Genomic DNA, 19,176 nt, shown 5'->3' on the forward strand with positions numbered 1-19,176 from the left:
TCTTGTAATTTATTTCTTCAGTTATCTTTCATTTATTCTTAAAATTCAAGTTGACAAGTTTTGAATTTCACAATGTCATATGCAAGATAACATGAAAAAAGCCTAATTTGTCACTTCAAACCAACAGCTATTCCCATCAGCTTTAAAACGGGTCTGAAGAACCAGGAGGCTCCAGAAGGAGGCAATGTGGTCCTCCGCTGTGAGCTGTCCAGGGCCGGGGTGTCTGTGGAGTGGTGGAAGGGAGAGGATCAGCTCTCGAATTTGGGGAGATTTCAAATGATGCTCAACGGCAAGATTGCTGAGATGCTTATTAAAAATGTCCAGCCAGAGGATGTGGGAGTTTACAGCTGTGTTTGCGAAGACCAGAGGACAACAGCTGAAGTGAACGTGAAAGGTGTTATTATTTATTCACTTTTGGATTTCTCACACCGAGCAGCAATGACGTCTAAATTCACATTATAAATCTAGCAGTGTTGCTGTCACCAATGTTATTTTCTTAGGATTTATGGTCTGTTATGTAGAAAGTGAGTTGTAATGATTATGTCAGTATGTATAATCTAAAGGTGAAAACATAAGGTCTTTCTCGCTTCCATTAACAGCAGCCCCATCGGTGTTCTTTGAGAAGAAACTGGAGAACCAAGTGTTGAGGGAAGGGAAATCTGTGGTGCTGTCTTGTGAAGTCTCCAGTGCTAATGTCCCAGTAACTTGGAAGAAGGACAACACTGTTGTGGAAGAGGGAGGACAGTATATTATAAAGAACAAAGGTGCCACACACACCCTTGAGATCCAGAAGTTGACATTGGAGGATGCTGGCGAGTACTGCTGTATCACCAGGGGGAAGAAGACCACTGCTAAACTGATTGTTAGGGGTAAGTGGATGTTGTACAAGACAATAATCCAACATTTCTAAATTGTATGGCTAAATATGTTGAGCCAGTATCAAGTGAACTGAACCATCAGGTAGTTCTACTCTAACATAATATTGTAAACATTTCAGTGCAGCATTTTCTAAAAATCGAGCTATATTTAGCTCCTTCTTCCTCCACAGAGCGTGTGCGGATCATTACAGAGCTGCAGGACATCACGGTGATAGCGGGCCAGGATGCAGTCTTTGTATGTGAGCTGACCCATGCAGATGAGAGTGAGGGTGTCTGGTTGCTCGGCTCCAGCCCACTGCAGAATAATGAGATGAACCAGATATCAAGCCAAGGTCGCCAACATCGACTGATCCTTACTATGACAACCCCTGAGGAGACGGGCACCGTGGTATTTGTGATTGGGGAGGAGAGGACCTCTGCAAAACTGTGTGTCGTTCCTAAGCCCAAAGGTGTGGAGTCATGAGAGTACACTGTATATGTTTTGTCATTTAGATGGACATACTGTATGCTATTGTGTTATTTAGACAATTTTCTGATTACCTGTTTTAAACTATTGGGAGTCATATGACTTCCACTGAGTCATAAGAAACCTAACTCTTAAATTCATCCCTGATACTGCAAGAATTTCAATGACACTGCTATTAGCATTTCACATTCTAAAGTTTTGTGCAATTGTAAATTCTAGTTCTATTTGAGGAGAAGCCGAAAGATGTTGCCGTCACGGAAGGAGAGACAGCCACTCTGTCCTGTATCACCACTGACACCATCACCCTGGTTACATGGAAACTAAACTATGTCCCCCTACTGAATGGTTCCAAATATGAAATGCGTAAGGAGGGAAAAGTGAACCTACTGCTTATCCATGATGCAGACCCCTCAGATACTGGAACATACTCATGTGATACAGGAGATGTGGAGAGCAAGGCCAAACTTTCTGTCAAAGGTAAAACTACAGTATAGGAAAAGGATGTATAGATTTCAAAATGTTCTTAATGCAATCCAATCATTCTTAAAAGTAGATAGATGTGTAAAATGCCACTATATTATAACAAGTATCTCCTATTATGTTCCCCTCATCATCTTTCCCAGAGCTGCCTCCATTCTTCCAGGAGGCCTTGCAGAGTTTGGAGGCAGTGGAGGGAGGTTCAGCCTCACTGTACTGTGAGCTGTCTAAACTTGGAGTGCCGGTGCAGTGGAAGAAGAACAGCCTGCCATTGACAGCCAGTAAAAAGTATGAGATGAAGCAGGATGGGTGCCTGTTCCAACTCCATATCAAGGAGCTCAAACCTGAGGACAGTGGCAGCTACACATGCCAAGCAGGAAGTGCAGAGACCACAGCGACTGTGTTAGTGAAAGGTGCGTTCAATTCAAAATGTGTACATAATATATCTACTGTAAGAAAAACTATGATTAATTCATTTTAAAGTACTTGATGTGAGCTCCCGTCAAGTTTTTATTTTATTTTTTACCCTTCACTATATATTCACTAAATACACTAAAAACTTCCCACTCCTTCCCCATAACCATCATACCTTTCTTAGAGCTTCCACCATCTTTCAAAGAAGAATTGCAGACTGTGGAGGCTGAAGAGGGAAGTTCAGCCTCTCTATTCTGCCAGCTGTCCAAATCTGGAGTGCTTGTGCAGTGGAAGAAGAACAGGCTGCCACTGAGAGCCAACACCAAGTATGAGATGAAGCAAGACGGCTGCTTCCTCCAGCTCCACATCAAGGAGCTCACACCTGAGGACAGTGGCAGCTACACATGTCAAGCTGGCATAGCAGAGACCACTGCAACTGTGTCAGTGAAAGGTGTGTGTGTTGACGTTTGCTTGGAAAATTTGGAATTTATCATTAGAAATATTTAAGAATACCCTTCTGCTGATATCATAGGCATTGCTACCAATGCAATAGACACATAATGTTGCTCTTCATTTACCATTTCTAGAGCTCCCACCATTCTTCATTGAAGACTTACAAAGTGTAGAGGCTGATGAGAGGAGTACAGCCTCCCTGTGCTGTGAGCTGTCTAAACCTGGCGCATCAGTGCAATGGAAGAAGAACGGAGTGCTGCTGAGACCAGACAGGAAGTACGAGATGAAACAGGATGGTTGCTTCCTGCAGCTCCACATCAAGGAGCTCAAACCTGAGGACAGTGGCAGCTATATGTGCCAAGCTGGACAAGCACAGACCACTGCAACTGTATCAGTGAAAGGTGTGTGATTTGGGGTCTATGCTACATTACATACAGTACCAATGAGGTCTCAATCACAGAGACAAATGCCGTCATGTTATTGTCTCATCTTTCCAGTGCTGTATTTTTCAGTAGTAGCAAACTGCATCCAACACTCATGTACGCTAAAACATCAAAATGTTATTTGACTCTCATTTGTTATTGTGTCAAACATTGTCTCAATATAATAATAATAATATCCCTCCTTCCTACCCATCCTTCTCAGTGCTCCCTCCATTCTTTACGGAACATTTACAAAGTGTGGAGGCTGAGGAGGGAGGTTCAGCCTCACTGTGCTGTGAGCTTTCTAAACCTGTAGTGTCAGTGCAGTGGAAGAAGAACAGGCTGCCACTGAGGGCAAACAGAAAATATGAAATTAAGCAAAATGGCTGCCTCTTCCAGCTCCACATTAGGGACCTCAAACCTGAGGACAGTGGCAGCTACACATGCCAAGCTGGAAGAGTAGAGACCACTGCAACTGTGTCAGTGAAAGGTGTGTGTATTGAGATGTGTGTGGTAAAGAACAGATCAGCATTAGGGCTATGTTGAACTGTCTGTTACTGTTGAGTTCTGAAGCAGGTCCTCAATATACTAAAGCTGTATAATTCTTTTATTCCTTACAAATATTTCCAGAGCTTCCTCCATTCTTCGAGGAAGATTTAGGGAATGTGGAGGCCGATGAGGAAGGTACAGCCTCCCTGTACTGTGAGCTTTCGAAACCTGGTGTGTCAGTGCAATGGAAGAAGAATGGGGAGAAATTGAGAGCAAACAGGAAGTATGAGATGAAGCAGGATGGCTGCCGCCTCCAGCTCCACATTAAGGAGCTCAAACCTGAGGACAGTGGCAGCTACTCATGTCAAGCTGGAGACGCAGAGACAACTGCAACGGTGTCGGTGAAAGGTGTGTGGATTTGGAAATGTGCATGTAGGAAGTTATGTGATTCTGAATTGCATGGACCTGGTCACATGGAGAATATTACTGAATGGTGCTTTCACAATGCACATTGGAACTTCTTTTGAGTTCATAAGCATGTTCCTACTAACACAGAGGAGATATAGATATCTTTTTCCTTGCGTATCTTTCCCAGAGCTTCCTCCATTCTTCAAGGAAAATGTACAAAGTGTGGAGGCTGAGGAGGGAGGTTCAGCCTCACTGTGCTGTGAGCTGTCTAAACCTGGTGTGTCAGTGCAGTGGAGAAAAAACAGGCTGCCACTGAGGGCAAACAGGAAGTATGAGATAAAGCAAAATGGCTGCCTCCTTCAGCTCCACATTAAGGAGCTCAAACCTGAGGACAGTGGCAGCTACACATGCCAAGCTGGAAGAATAGAGACCACAGCAACTGTGTCAGTGAAAGGTGTGTGGATCTATAAATGTGCATGGCAAGAGCTCCATCATACACAGAATTTAACTGAATGATGATTTGGTGTATACTGTGAAAAAGGGTTCTTGCATTTACTACAGTGTTTGTTGAACAGTCCTCTCAAACATTTTCCTTTTACGTTGAAAATGTTTGATCTTCTTCCGTGGTCATTATTCCCAGAGCTTCCTCCATTCTTCAAGGAAGATTTGCAAAGTGTGGAGGTTGAGGAGGGAGGTTCAGCCTCACTGAGCTGTGAGCTTTCTAAACCTGGTGTGTCAGTGCAGTGGAGGAAGAACAGGCTGCCACTGAGGGCTAATAGAAAGTTTGAATTTGGACAAGAAGGCTGCCTCCTGAAGCTCCACATTAAGGAGCTCAAACCTGAGGACAGTGGCAGCTACACTTGCCAAGCTGGAAGTGTAGAGACCACAGCAACTGTGTCGGTGAAAGGTGTGTGTGTTTACATTTATGCCAGGACATTTTTAGTGGATGAACAAACTCACAATGACAAATATGAAGACTACTTTAATAATGTTCTATTACTGTCATTGCCTAAATGTTTGGAATATATTGTATTTTTCACAAAGATACTCCTCTTCACCAAGAACATAAGAACATAAAGCATATCTACAACAGTCAAGTAAAAACAATGCTAATTTTATTTCCACTTTGGATACATGTAGTGTCGGAAGTCCAATGTCTTCAATGCTTACAAAACACATCTTTCTTGACCTTGTTTGTGTCAATGTTTCCTTCTCAGAGCTTCCTCCTTTCTTCAAGGAACATTTACAAAGTGTGGAGGCTGAGGAGGGAGGTTCAGCCTCACTGTGCTGTGAGCTGTCTAAACCTGTAGTGTCAGTGCAGTGGAGGAAGAACAGGCTGCCACTGAGGGCAAACAGTAAATATGAAATTAAGCAAAATAGCTGCCTCCTCCAGCTCCACATTAGGGATCTCAAACCTGAGGACAGTGGCAGCTACACTTGCCAAGTTGGAAGTGTAGAGACCACTGCAACTGTGTCAGTGAAAGGTGTGTGTATTGAGATGTGTGTGGTAAAGAACAGATCAGCATTAGCGCTGCATGAAGTCAAGTCACATAAATAAATTACAGCACTATGCTGTGATTGCCTGAACTGTTACTGTTTGCATTGCTTATATTGCAGTTATATCCATTTCTCATTGTACGTTGTCTCTCAAGTCTTCTTTTGAGGTCTGAAGCAGGTCCTCAATATACTAAAGCTGTATAACTATTGTATTCCTTAAACACATTCCTAGAGCTTCCTCCATACTTCGAGGAAGACTTAAAGAATGTGGAGGCCGATGAGGGAGGTACAGCCATCCTTTACTGTGAGCTTTCTAAACCTGGTGTGTCAGTGCAATGGAACAAGAATGGGGTGCCATTGAGAGCAAACAGGAAGTATGAGATGAAGCAGGATGGCTGCCTCCTTCAGCTCCACATTAAGGAGCTCAAACCTGAGGACAGTGGCAGCTACAAATGTCAAGCTGGAGATGCAGAGACAACTGCAACTGTGTCAGTGAAAGGTGTGTGTGCATGGAAATGCAAGTGTACACAATTCTGTGTTATGCGATTCTGAATTGGATGATGTTGGTCACATGGGAAGTATTACGGAATTGTGCTTATCTGTGACTGTCTTCTACTGTTGAGATCATAAGCATGTTCCTACTAACACAGAAGAAATATAGATACTGTATCTTCTTCCTTGCCTATCTTTCCCAGAGCTTCCTCCTTTCTTCAAGGAAAATTTACAAAGTGTGGAGGCTGAGGAGGGAGGTTCAGCCTCACTGTGCTGTGAGCTGTCTAAACCTGCTTTGTCAGTGCAGTGGAGAAAAAACAGGCTGCCACTGAGGGCAAACAGGAAGTATGAGATTATGCAAAATGGCTGCCTCCTTCAGCTCCACATTAAGAATCTTAATCCTGAGGACAGTGGCAGCTACACATGCCAAACTGGAAGAATAGAGACCACAGCAACTGTGTCTGTGAAAGGTGTGTATCTGTAAATATTCATGGCAAGAACTCCATCGTGTACAGTTTTACTGAATGATGCATACTGCATGTCTGTATACTGTGTAAAGGTTCGTGTAAAGGTTCTTGCATTTGTTGTGGTGTTTATATAACAATCCTACCAATCCACATTGTATGTAGGAAATTCTTCAACCGAGACCTCAAACATTCACCTTTTCATTGAAAATGTTCAATCTTCTTCCTTGGTCATCCTTCCCAGAGCTTCCTTCATTCTTCAAGGAACATTTACAAAGTGTGGAGGTTGAGGAGGGAGGTTCAGCCTCACTGTGCTGTGAGCTGTCTAAACCTGGTGTGTCAGTGCAGTGGAGGAAGAACAAGCTGCCACTGAGGGCTAATAGAAAGTTTGAGTTTAAACAAGATGGCTGCCTCCTCAAGCTCCACATTAAGGAGCTCAAACCTGAGGACAGTGGCAGCTACACGTGCCAAGCTGGAAATGTAGAGACCACTGCAACTGTGTCAGTGAAAGGTGTGTGGATTTGTAAATGTGCATGGCAAGAGCAATTTTCATTGGTACTGCATGAAGTCCATTATTCTGGGAATGTAACTGAATGATGCTTTTATGTGATTGTGTTTTTGGCATTTATTGTCATTAGAGCAAAGGATGCTTTCCCCTAGTTTCATCCAGATCACCGCCGCTGCCCCTGATCCTCCAGCCCTTCCCCTTAAAAGCACCCTTGCCGACCGTACCCTACTAACACACATCGCCCTCCGATTATAGTAATACGATGAAATGAAAAGCACCCTATGCAAATGCAAGACCCCTGCTCAAACATACAAGCAAACAGATCGGGTCTCCAATTGTATGTTGTCTGAAAAGTCGCCTGTTGAGATCTGAAGCATTTTTTCATTACACCAAAGCTGTATAATTCCTTTATTCCTTACAATTATTCCTAGAGCTTCCTCCATTCTTCAAGGAAGACTTAGGGAATGTGGAGGCCGATGAGGAAGGTACAGCCTCCCTTAACTGTGAGCTTTCTAAACCTGGTGTGTCAGTGCAATGGAAGAAGAATGGGGTGCCATTGAGAGCAAACAGGAAGTATGAGATGAAGCAGGATGGCTGCTGCCTCGAGCTCCACATTAAAGAGCTCAAACCTGAGGACAGGGGCAGCTACACATGTCAAGCTGGAGACGCAGAGACAATTGCAACAGTGTCAGTGAAAGGTGTGTGTGTTTGGAAATATGCATGTCTGCACAATTCTGTGTTGTGTGATTCTGTATTGCATGCAGTTGGTCACATGGAGACTGTTACTGAATGGTAACTTTCTGTGCAACCCTAGCCATTCACAATGTTAACTGGGAAGTTCTATTGAGATCTCAAGCATGTTCCTACTAAAACAGAAGAGATGTCCTAGATATCTTCTTCCTTGCGTATCTTTCCCAGAGCTTCCTTCATTCTTCAAGGAAAGTTTACAAAGTGTGGAGGCTGTGGAGGGAGGTTCAACCTCACTGTGCTGTGAGCTGTCTAAACCTGTAGTGTCAGTGCAGTGGAGGAAGAACAGGCTGCCACTGAGGGCAAACAGGAAATATGAGATCAAGCAAAATGGCTGCCTCCTCCAGCTCCACATTAGGGACCTCAAACCTGAGGACAGTGGCAGCTACACATGCCAAGCTGGAAGTGTAGAGACCAATGCAACTGTGTCAGTGAAAGGTGTGTGGATTAGTAAATAGGCATGCAATAACCATTTTCATGAGAAGTTTTACTGAATGATGTTTTGCTGTTAAATTAAATCCTACCGATCCACATTGCATGTAGGTCTTCTTTTGAGATCTCAAACTTTTTCCATTCACATTGAATATGTACAATCTTCTTCCTTGGTCATCCTTCTCAGAGCTCCCTCCATTCTTCAAGGAACATTTACAAAGTGTACAGGCTGATGAGGGAGGTTCAGCCTCACTGTGCTGTGAGCTTTCTAAACCTGGTGTTTCAGTACAGTGGAAGAAGAACAGGCTGCCACTGAGGCCTAATAGAAAGTTTGAGATTAAGCAAGATGGCTGCCTCCTCCAGCTCCACATTAGGGACCTCAAACCTGAGGACAGTGGCAGCTACACATGCCAAGCTGAAAGTGTAGAGACCACTGCAACTGTGTCAGTGAAAGGTGTGTGTATTGAGACGTGTGTGGTAAAGAAGCTTTAGCGCTGCACAGTCAAGTCACATAAAGAAATTACAAATACAGCACTTTGCACGATTGCCTGAACTATCTGTTACTGTTTGCATTGCTTGTATTGCAGTTCCATCCACCCTCATTGTTTGTTGTCTCAAAAGTCTTCTGTTGTGGTTGGAAGTTGTGTTTTCACTATAGCTGTTTAATTATGTTATTCCTTGCAAATATTCCCAGAGCTTCCTCCATTCTTCAAGGAAGACTTAGGGAATTTGGAGGCCGATGAGGAAGGTACAGCCTCCCTTAACTGTGCGCTTTCAAAACCTGGTGTGTCAGTGCAATGGAAGAAGAATGGGGTGCCATTGAGAGCAAACAGAAAGTATGAGATGAAGCAGGATGGCTGCTGCCTCCAGCTCCACATTAAGGAGCTCAAACCTGAGGACAGTGGCAGCTACACATGTCAAGCTGGAAGTGCAGAGACCATAGCAACTGTGTCAGTGAAAGGTGTGTACATTTGTAAATGTGCATTGCAAGAACAATTTTTATTGGTACTGCAAGAAGTCCATCACAAAATTTCTTCCTTACAAAACACATCTTTCTTGACCTTGTTTGTTTCAATGTTTCCCAGAGCTTCCTCCTTTCTTCAAGGAAAGTTTACAAAGTGTAGAGGCTATGGAGGGAGGTTCAGCCTCACTGTGCTGTGAGCTGTCTAAACCTGTAGTGTCAGTGCAGTGGAGGAAGAACAGGCTGCCACTGAGGGCAAACAGAAAGTATGAGATCAAGCGAGACGGCTGCCTCCTCAAGCTCCAAATTAAGGAGCTCAAACCTGAGGACAGTGGCAGCTACACATGCCAAGCTGGAAGTGTAGAGACCAATGCAACTGTGTCAGTGAAAGGTGTGTGTGTGTGTGTGTGTGTGTGTGTGTGTGTGTGTGTGTGTGCGTGTGTGCGTGTGTGTGTGTGTGTGTATTCTCTGTTTAACAGATATACAATTCTATTTGTCTTCCTGTTTTCTTAGAGCTTCCTCCATACTTCAAGAAAGACATACAAAGTGTAGAGGCTGAGGAGGGAGGTACAGCATCCCTTTGCTGTGAGCTGACAAAACCTGGTGTGTTGACACAATGGAAGAAGAATGGGGTGCCATTGAGAGGAAACACAAAGTATGAGATGAGGCAGGATGGCTGCCTTCTTCAGCTCCACATCAAGGAGCTCAAACCTGAAGATAAGGGCAGCTACACATGTCAAGCTGGAGAAGCAGAGACCACTGCAACTGTATCAGTGAAAGGTGCTCACATCCACATATGTAACTGCCAACTTTATAGGAACAAGTTGAAATCCATCATGCTGTTTTTCTCTTTGATCCCTTGTCAACTAAACTATTTTCTTGTTGTTTTGTTTAGTCCTTCAATGTATTCCTTCAAAGGCGGAGCCTCCCACAATACTGCCTCGTATCAAAGATACTGTTTCCAAACCCACTCCTGCTCCAGACTTGGAGGTGGAAAAGAAGGAAGTTGACTTGGAAAAGAGACAATCAGTCCCAAGTTATTTGGAGAAATCCATAGAAGTTGATGTGAAGGAAACCGAGGTTGGCCAGAAATCTGAACAACTAATCAGGCCTTCTGAAAAAACGCGTGCTGTTGAGAAGACCGAGAAATGTCCAGAAATTGTCCTGTTGAAGAACAGTGTGGAGCCACTGGTTACATATACTGGGAAAGAAACAATGGAAGAAAAAGAAGTTCACCCTACGCTTAACGAAAGTAAAGTTGACAAGACAGATGCACAGCCTTTGAAACCACCAGTAAGAACTAAAGCATTGCAACCTGTGAAGTATACCTCAGAAGTCACTAAAGAGAATCAGTCATTAAAGTCTATGATAAATGTTCCTGAAGAAGACCAGAAGCAGAGTGACAATGTGAATCAGCAACAAAAAGAGAGTGAGGATAATTACCTGACAACAATGACTCCTGCAAATCAGCTGGACAAAGAACTGTCTAAGTCTTCTGAGAAAGAGGCTACAGTTGCCCCTCCAAAACCACCTTCAAGGACAAAATCAAAGACAGTGAAGGGAAAAATGGAGAAACAAATATCAAAGGACACTGATACAGATCAAGATGAAAAACAGTTTGCATGTATGGTGAAAACGTCTGAAGATCAACCAACCAAAATACTTGTCAAACCTCTGGATAAAGATAATAAACAGGAACCCAAAACTGAAAGGAAACAACCAGTAATGATCTCAGACATTGAGATTGCTGATAAAATGGAAAAAGATAACAAAGCGGAACCCAAAACTGAAAGGAAACAACCAGTATCGATCTCAGACATTGAGATTGCTGATGAAATGAAGCAACAACTGAAGGTGGCAGTGAAGGAGGGAGACACCAAACAACCAATCAAACAGCCAGTAAAACCCTTGAGAAAGGAACCTGAATCTAACCCGGAGATAAAAGTGGCGGTTGAGCCAATGAGGAGGGAGGAAGAACAACAAACAACAGATTTGACAGATGTGCCTCTTCTCTACATCTCTGAGGATGACACTTTTTCAGAGGCTCTGACAGAGGTGGTGGAGAACTTAGGCCTTGTTCAGCCTATGGGCTCTATTGTCGGAGAATCAGTCCAACCTTCCAGTCTTTCCCTTGAGCTCAAGATGACAGCCAATGAAGATGTACCAGAGACTGAGGGTGAACCCCAGGTGCAAGAGGGTGCAATCAAGATCCAGGCAGCCTTTGAAGGCTTGGAACCCCACAAAGACATGCGGCCCGTATTCAAAGAGGTCTTTAAGAATCAGAGTGCAGATCTTCAAGGTACTGTCACTTTAGTGTGTACTGTAGAAGGAAACCCCAATAAAGTGTGCTGGCTGAGAGATGGCCAACAAATCACAAAAGACAAGCGGCGCCATATTGAGACTACAGAGGATGGTGTATGCACATTAGTGATAACAAATCTAATGAACAATGACAGTGGCATATATACATGTGAGGCAATCAATAAGTTTGGTGTTAGCTCATATAATGGAAACATAACAGTAGTCCAACCCCAGCAGCTTCCTCCAGTAGCCCAGAAGCCTGTACACCCACCTCTTGCAGCCATAACCCCACTGCAGCTAGCCCCACCAGTGCCTGAGACAGAAACCACCACGCAGCCTCAGGCTCAGGATCTTCCCCAGGCTGAAGCCAAGATACCCACTTCAGGGAAGGATGTTGTGGACTATGTGGAAAGCGTAACTGTCTCTCTATGGGAAGAGTACAACCTGACAGAACAAGATACTCAACTAAGCCTGCAAGACAGAAGATCCTCACTCATTGCGAGCTCCAGTAAGTAACATGTGATGTCCTAGCTTTGATAATACAATGGAGAGATTTCTTATCTGTCAACTTACAGTATTCAAATCACTGTCATTATAATTACCCTTCTTTCATTAGTGTCCAGTCCATCTGACTATGACACAGCTCCAGATGTAATGGAACCTGATGCGATCAGCCCAGATATAACAAGGTCAGAGTAACAATCAAAGATTGGTCTTGTTCTCTGAATTTCAGATTGTCCTAAAGGTATATCTTTTGATTACATAGATAATTGAATTATGAAAAATATTCTAATAGGAAAGAACCAAAACCTGAAGACGAAGTGCTTCCAAAGGACGGTAAAGAACAGACATCTGCTCCACAAACACCTAAGAACCTTTTGAAGGTCAAAGGTAAGCAATATTGTTTAATTTTATTAATAATAAGTGGTTTATACATTTCTTTATTATAACTTTTCTATTTCATCTCAGTTTCCAGTCACAAATAACTTCCTTCATAACTTTCTAGGGGCTTATGAAGGTAAAATGAAGACCCCATCTCCTAAGCACTATCGTGCTCACACACCTTTAGCCAGCACCATCTCTGCATCAGAATCAGAGGGGGAAGAGGACAGGCGAGAGGTGTACTATGATATTTGTTCAAGCTTGTGTGTACTTAACATACGTATGACCCTATTTTGTGAGGTTAAATGTTTCAATCTCTTTTTTTTTTCAATTTCCTCAGACTTTAGAAATGTATGTGGCTAGAGCAGACTGCAATCCTATCAGTGGAAACAAGGACAGTTTTCTTCTGAAGGAGGGTCAGTTTGTAGAGGTCCTGGATGCAGTTCATCCTGATAAATGGTTGGTTAGGACCAAACCCTCCAAAAACAACCCTGCACGACAGGGATGGGTGTGTCCTGCTTACCTGGAGAAGAAGAGAAAGGTAGGATCCAGGAATCTGGATGTCCTTTCAGATGTCAAGTTAACACGTTTTGTTGAATTTGTATTGAATTCCATGATTGTGGAATTGCGAAAAAGCTTGAGGGATTGAATGTATACTGATTTGTTCAACATGTATATTTCTGCACAGGAGATATTCCCACAAATGAGGGTACCTCAAGAGGAGCTTGATGGAATTGGGTGCACAGGAGAGGAGTATAGGAGAACTCTTAGGTATGAAATCCTCCTAATATAAAGTCACAAGTTAGATAAACTGAACAAGTTACATTCAATGTTTTCTGAATCCTAATGGAATTTATTTTGTCTTCAGCCAACTGATCGAAGGTCTGATTAATGGGGAAGAGGAGTTTGTGAAAGAGATGAAGCTGTTCACTGATCACCACCTCCTTCATCTTGAATCAAGCCCCCATGTCCCAATTAACATCCACAACCAGAAAGAGATCATTTTCAGGAACATCAGTGACATTTTGTCCCTACATCAGCAGTAATTTCTGCCTCTTATCTACCTTTGGAATGTGTTAATATAAAATGTATTTTTTATTATTATTGTTGTATTAATTTATGACTTTGTGTAGCCTGCTGTCTGTATTGTGCTTCTTCTGACAGCAGAAAGTGCAAAGGTCATTTTTTAAAGACAACTCAGCCTGTACCTGCGCAATACACTAAATCTGGTGCTTACTCTCTCAGGTCTATCCTTCCCAGCCTGACTGACTGTGCCACAGATGATGATGTGGCAATGCAACTGATCAAGTACACTCAGGCCTTTGAGAAGTATCTTCACTACATGGTGGGACAAGCACAAGCAGAGGCCTGCCTCACTGACAAGGCTATCCAACAGTATTTCAAAGTATATAAATCAATCTGTTATGATGTTGACATGGACATTTACTTAAACTTTGTGTATGGTAAGGTACTGGGTGGAAGTGTTATCACACCAATTTTGTAATTGTTTAATGCTTCTTCAGGAGTCAGCTGATTCTGGGAGGCCTGATGCCCCTGTCATGGATCTCCTCACTTTCCTCCAGAGACCAGTGGAGAGGATTCAGACCTATCAGGCATTACTTAAGGTCAGCAATGTGTTTAATTGTTCATAATTTGGTTCTGTTGTAATCATTCAGTGCAGGAGTCACGGTATAACACACTCTTAAAGTGGACAAATAATTGTTTCATGCTATATTGATTCCAATGGAACAATTCTGTATCTTGGAATGCATTTCTGTTCTCTGTTTATTGGCTAGAGATGTAAATAGGAGCTTTTTTTTCAGGAGTTAATTAAGAACAAAGCCAAAAGCGGTCAGAGCTGTTATCTACTCGAAGATGCTTTTTCCATGGTGTCATCGCTACCCTGGAGGTCTGACAATATGCACCAGGTCTCCCTCCTCGAAAACTACCCTGCTCCTCTAACTACCCTGGGGGAACCCATCAGACAGGTAACTACAGAGAGCTGTGTTTACTCATTATCAGTTTAGACTCTGCAAATCATTAAATCTGAATGTTACTCAAAGGTTTTAGCTTAACAATAAATCTTCGGAAAAAAAGGCTCTTTATCAGACCGGTTTTTGTCATAAAGTGTGTGTACGAAGGTTGATTTAAGATTTAAGATTTAAGATACTTTATTAATCGTCATTTGCAGTGACGATTAATACAGTCTATGAGCAAAGGCTGGTACTAATATGGGTATATGGAATTGGAAAATATATATTTAATTTCGGATTTGGCTTGGTGAATGTGAGCTCCAAGTGAAATGAGATGATTTCTTGATACGCTCTCCTCTTCTATCCAGGGAGTCTTCACAGTGTGGGAGGAGACTCCAGAAATCAAGAAGACCTCTAGGGGGCACCAGAGACAAGTCTTTCTCTTCAAAGAATGTATAGTGCTGTGCAAGCTGAAAAGAGACGCCAGCATGAACAAAGACACCTACACCTTTAAGAATAAAATGAAGGTAACTTTTATTTCTTTAATTTCCTACTTAATACAAATAATAAGTTCTGAAATGAAACTCTTCAATACAGAAGCTGGTCACTTATTTGTTTTTTTTGTATTGACCACACTCTCCCTCTTGCTCATTTCTTCATTCTAACTTGGATTCTCCTCTCCTGTACATAAGCTGAACGATTTGGAATTAAAGGAGATTGTTGGTGGAGATGAAAAGTCTTGGGGTTTGTGGCATGAGCACAGGGGCTCAGTGCGGAGGTACACACTGCAGGGCCGCTCAAGCCTGGTTAAAGTCTCCTGGCTAAGGGACCTGAAGGAGCTGGTGGAGCGATCCAGCCTACCCACTAACTGTAAGCGATTCTTGCCTGAGTACCACGACCTCAGTGGCAGGGAGCTTAACTTTGACAAAGGACGGTAATACTGTTGTTTTATATGTTTTTCAACAGGCCCACCAGTGTTTCAATCATTATTGTCTGACTGCACGACAAACACAGGACAGACAATTAAATTGACGTGCAGGGTCACTGGATCACCCAAACCAGCGGTAACCTGGCTTAAAGGTCAGAAAAAGTTATTTCTTTGATTTCACTACTGTTGCAGGCTTTTTCACCTAAATTAATCCAAAAAGTTCTGCTGATCATTTTTTGCAGCACCATATTCCATTTAAAGTCAAATGTAATGTTTGGTTGGTGTATATGATGTCGCCTCATTTCACTTAGATGGTGTTCCTTTGGAGGATGACTCCCATCACATCATCACCACAGATCGCACAGGCACCTGCAGTCTCATCCTGGATGAACTCGCTGCGGAGGACTCAGGCCAGTATGTGTGCTATGCTACTAGCTCTATGGGCAGCGCTGGCACTCTGGCTAAGGTTGTGGTGCAGGGTGAGTCTGAGCTTGGTTAGTTACACCTTGACTGTGTTTGTAGATGAATGAACCCTTACACAGCAAACATTTTAAAACAACCTCTGCACTCTGCTGTTATAATCTATTTCAGCTCCACCCAAATTTGTGAGTCGGCTGGAGAGTGCTTGTCTGATAGAGGGAGAGGACATCCAGTTCACCTGTTCCACACTCACTACTCCTTTGCCACAAATCAGGCATGGCAACACAAAGTAGATTTTATCACAAAAGTTATGACATCATTACCTTGTTCATTTTGTTGGTCAAACCCATTTGTCTTTGGTTTTGACAGGTGGTTGAAAGATGGCAAAGAGGTGGGTGACCAGCAGAAATTCTCCATCGTGAATGACAGTCGGAGTGGAATTCTGACTCTTACGATCATCAGTGCAACAGAAGCAGATATTGGACAGTATGAGTGTGAGGTATTTAACCTGCATCTATTAATCCTGCAACAAATTAATCAAGATAATCAACAATACATATCTCACATGCCCCTATTTTGTTTTGCATAGCTTTGGAATGACTTTGGCCGTGTCAAGTGCAGGGCAGGACTGTGCCCGGCCTATATACCATCAACGGACATCGAGGATGACCAATCGCAGGATGTATCTCCTGAAGGGACGATCGGCATAGCCATAAGTGAAGGTAAACATTCCTCAGACAGGATGGGAGAAGAGAAGATTCCCCTATGGTTGGTCCACACTTTAAGTAACCTCACTCGATTTGAGGAGCGGGGAAGCACATACCATTGCCATTTTCCAATTTCACGACTATCCTCTTCACATTACATCACCTCATTCACTTTGCATTTTCCACTTTCATTCATTCATTCTCACATTGTTTCCAATGTGTACCATTTTCCGATTTTTCACACATTACTCACATCATTTTTCCATTCGACAAACAATTTATTGGTTGAAAGTAGTCATACGAGATGACATTAGATCCCATATAGTTATGGCTTGGCGTGCAGCCAGACTGGTAGATGAATGCCGATGTGCTTAGATAGTTGTTCTTCTATGCACCCTGAGCATAGAAGAACAACTCAAATAGCAGTGTGTAGTGCATTACAGAATAGTACTTGTCTATGCCTGCTTGTCTTATTGTGGTCTGGCTGCCTTCTGTCACATAACTCAGTGGGATCTAGTGACTACTGCTCAACATAGAAATCATAATGTTTTTCCCAGCATCCTCATCCATGAAAAGACATTGATACATTTTTTTGTATTGAATGTTTTTGTGCTGCTTTCATTATTCTCTCATTTTCCAGAGAGGGCATGGAACAGCCCCAGGACATTTCCCTCCATTATACGTAGATTAGATGTGAGGTTCCAAAAGTCAACCCAACCACTGAAGTGCAACAAATTAATCAGTTGTTATTTATCAGGATAGTATCTATTACTATATTTCCAGGCACTATCTATTATGGAGGAGGTAGGTTGAGTAGAGCAGAGTACAGTAGAGCATTATAAGTAAGTAAGTAAGTTTGTCTCTATAACGTATGTAGTTCTCTGACCTTTGGACACTACTTCACCTTTTCGCCCATCCATTATCCCTAACCTTCATGTTTGAGCAGGACATCCCTGACATGGACTGTTCCATGTAAGTCATCATTGCCACAATAACCATGTGACATTCATTCACCTTTTTCCTCTTGCCAATGCATGCCCAGCTAACTCTTCACTCCACGAACACAAGCTGGTCATGTGCTGGGCAGGTGCACCCTTTATCCTCGTGCAGGAATGGGCTTGGGCCCACATCTTGCTGGGGTAGGTTAGAGGGGTTACACCCTCAAGTCTAAAGGTAAGAAAGGCATTATCTCAGCCCCTGGTCTGTAAGGTACTGTACGCTCAACTTCTCCTTTAAATTTACAAAAAAGTAAGTTAAGTCTTTAACCCTTATATTGTCCTGCATTTTGGTTTTCCTAGATGCAGACTCAGAGGGTTGGTCCACTGCTCTTGTGAAGAAGTGGTTACAGACAGATTTCAGCCCCACATCTATTGCTAAGATGCTCTTCCCTCCAGGAGACGATGAACAGTGAGTCTGCTGTGACTGAATGTGTTTGCATTGAATGTCAATCACTAATACAGTATTTTGAATTTATCTTTTCCCCTTCTGTTATTTCTAGAGCTGAGTGTAACCTTAGAGAGACTGTTGCCTCTTCTACAACAGTGTCACAGGATGGACAGCAGCCTCTGCATTACCCAGAGGAAGAGGAAGAAGAGCTCTACATCTCAGAGCCAATGCTGCAAATAACAGACGGTATTCCAATCTCTTAAATGTCAAGATGTATTGCTGTTTTATCACATGTTATAAAATCACTACATAATCTAATTTCCCTTTCAGCTCCTCCCTCCATCCAGGTATCCACTGAGGACCTGTGTGTAGAGCCAGGCCAGTCCGCTGTGTTTACAGCTATCATTACAGGAAAGCCAACCCCGACGATAGAGTGGTTCAAGGTAAGAATAGTAGCATTTAAGGAGATGTACAGGATAGGAAAAGGCAGTTATCCTTATTTCCACGTGACTCTTTTGTCTGTGTTTGGAGGATGGGGATGAACTTACAGCCAGTGAGAATGTGCAGATAGTACAGCGTGGTGCCCGGTGCTCAGTGACCATCGTGTGCCCAGAGGGAGAGGACAGGGGTATATACACCTGCGTTGCCTACAATGACACTGGTCATGCTTCATGCCAGGCCCAGCTTACAGTGGAGGAAGGTGAGATATCATTTTCATTGCTCCAGTTAAGTGTATTGAATGAGACACATTATGACATCACATGATAGTAAATGTTCATTAAGGCATTGCATTAGGCAAGGAAGGCTGATTGCTGTATGCATACATTGCTGTTTCTCTATAGGTTTACTGGAGCTTCAAGAGAGAGAGGTGGAGCTTGGGAAGAGAAGAAAGTTATTCTCTGTCTATGATCTCCATGAGGAAATTGGAAGGTGAGCCTGTAACTCACATTAACAGAACCTAAGCTTCCATTGACTTCCCTGACATTTCGTATGACCTCCATCCTCTCTCTTTGTTCTAGGGGAACATTTGGGGTAGTGAAGCGCGTAGTCCACAGAAGGACTTGTGAAGTTTTTGCTGCTAAGTTCCTGCCTCTGAGGAGCAGCAATCGAACCAGAGCCTTCCAGGAGAGGGACTTGCTGTCCCGTCTGGCTCACCCTAGAGTGGCCTGTCTGCTGGACTTCTTTTGTACAAGACGCACCCTGGTGCTGATCACCGAAATGTATCCCATCGTCTAAATATTACAATATTATCACAACTTCTTCTTCATATTGGATTTAGCTTTTTTTTCCAGCATACAGAATTAGACTAAGAAGAGATGTATGTATGTATTTATGTATGTGTGTTAAATCTTCTCCTCACCCTTATAGTCTCTGTCCTACAAACGCCGAGGCCAACTTGTTTGATTTCACTTCACTAATCAGTAGAACAACTAATGTGAATTGACATCACATCACATCACTCTAACCCTGA

The 19,176-nt window shown here is 42.9% G+C and overlaps 1 protein-coding gene across 1 annotated transcript in view; it reads left to right on the forward strand.

Annotated features, from left to right (window-relative positions):
- Positions 1-19,176, forward strand: part of obscna (obscurin, cytoskeletal calmodulin and titin-interacting RhoGEF a) — a 36,873-nt gene that overhangs the window by 11,164 nt on the left and 6,533 nt on the right. The window contains exons 26-68 of the mRNA XM_076153122.1: positions 128-394; positions 600-869; positions 1,049-1,327; positions 1,564-1,821; positions 1,968-2,234; positions 2,420-2,686; positions 2,823-3,089; positions 3,334-3,600; positions 3,741-4,007; positions 4,195-4,461; positions 4,648-4,914; positions 5,225-5,491; positions 5,737-6,003; positions 6,705-6,971; positions 7,400-7,666; positions 7,887-8,153; positions 8,335-8,601; positions 8,842-9,108; positions 9,233-9,499; positions 9,622-9,906; positions 10,004-11,917; positions 12,026-12,098; positions 12,206-12,300; positions 12,416-12,528; positions 12,632-12,832; positions 12,980-13,062; positions 13,160-13,333; positions 13,537-13,720; positions 13,815-13,916; positions 14,115-14,279; positions 14,633-14,791; positions 14,957-15,134; positions 15,231-15,344; positions 15,504-15,671; positions 15,784-15,886; positions 15,982-16,111; positions 16,202-16,334; positions 17,618-17,726; positions 17,818-17,951; positions 18,036-18,148; positions 18,237-18,405; positions 18,548-18,635; positions 18,725-18,925. Of these exons, the coding sequence (XP_076009237.1) occupies positions 128-394; positions 600-869; positions 1,049-1,327; positions 1,564-1,821; positions 1,968-2,234; positions 2,420-2,686; positions 2,823-3,089; positions 3,334-3,600; positions 3,741-4,007; positions 4,195-4,461; positions 4,648-4,914; positions 5,225-5,491; positions 5,737-6,003; positions 6,705-6,971; positions 7,400-7,666; positions 7,887-8,153; positions 8,335-8,601; positions 8,842-9,108; positions 9,233-9,499; positions 9,622-9,906; positions 10,004-11,917; positions 12,026-12,098; positions 12,206-12,300; positions 12,416-12,528; positions 12,632-12,832; positions 12,980-13,062; positions 13,160-13,333; positions 13,537-13,720; positions 13,815-13,916; positions 14,115-14,279; positions 14,633-14,791; positions 14,957-15,134; positions 15,231-15,344; positions 15,504-15,671; positions 15,784-15,886; positions 15,982-16,111; positions 16,202-16,334; positions 17,618-17,726; positions 17,818-17,951; positions 18,036-18,148; positions 18,237-18,405; positions 18,548-18,635; positions 18,725-18,925 (10,267 nt within the window). The remainder of the gene's footprint in view (positions 1-127; positions 395-599; positions 870-1,048; positions 1,328-1,563; positions 1,822-1,967; positions 2,235-2,419; positions 2,687-2,822; positions 3,090-3,333; positions 3,601-3,740; positions 4,008-4,194; positions 4,462-4,647; positions 4,915-5,224; positions 5,492-5,736; positions 6,004-6,704; positions 6,972-7,399; positions 7,667-7,886; positions 8,154-8,334; positions 8,602-8,841; positions 9,109-9,232; positions 9,500-9,621; positions 9,907-10,003; positions 11,918-12,025; positions 12,099-12,205; positions 12,301-12,415; positions 12,529-12,631; positions 12,833-12,979; positions 13,063-13,159; positions 13,334-13,536; positions 13,721-13,814; positions 13,917-14,114; positions 14,280-14,632; positions 14,792-14,956; positions 15,135-15,230; positions 15,345-15,503; positions 15,672-15,783; positions 15,887-15,981; positions 16,112-16,201; positions 16,335-17,617; positions 17,727-17,817; positions 17,952-18,035; positions 18,149-18,236; positions 18,406-18,547; positions 18,636-18,724; positions 18,926-19,176) is intronic.

Source organism: Genypterus blacodes, unplaced genomic scaffold, assembly GCF_046128005.1.
Source record: "Genypterus blacodes isolate CSIRO-AG114 ecotype Tasmania unplaced genomic scaffold, CSIRO-AGI_Gbla_v1 ptg000058l_1, whole genome shotgun sequence".
NCBI classification, from domain to species: domain Eukaryota; kingdom Metazoa; phylum Chordata; class Actinopteri; order Ophidiiformes; family Ophidiidae; genus Genypterus; species Genypterus blacodes.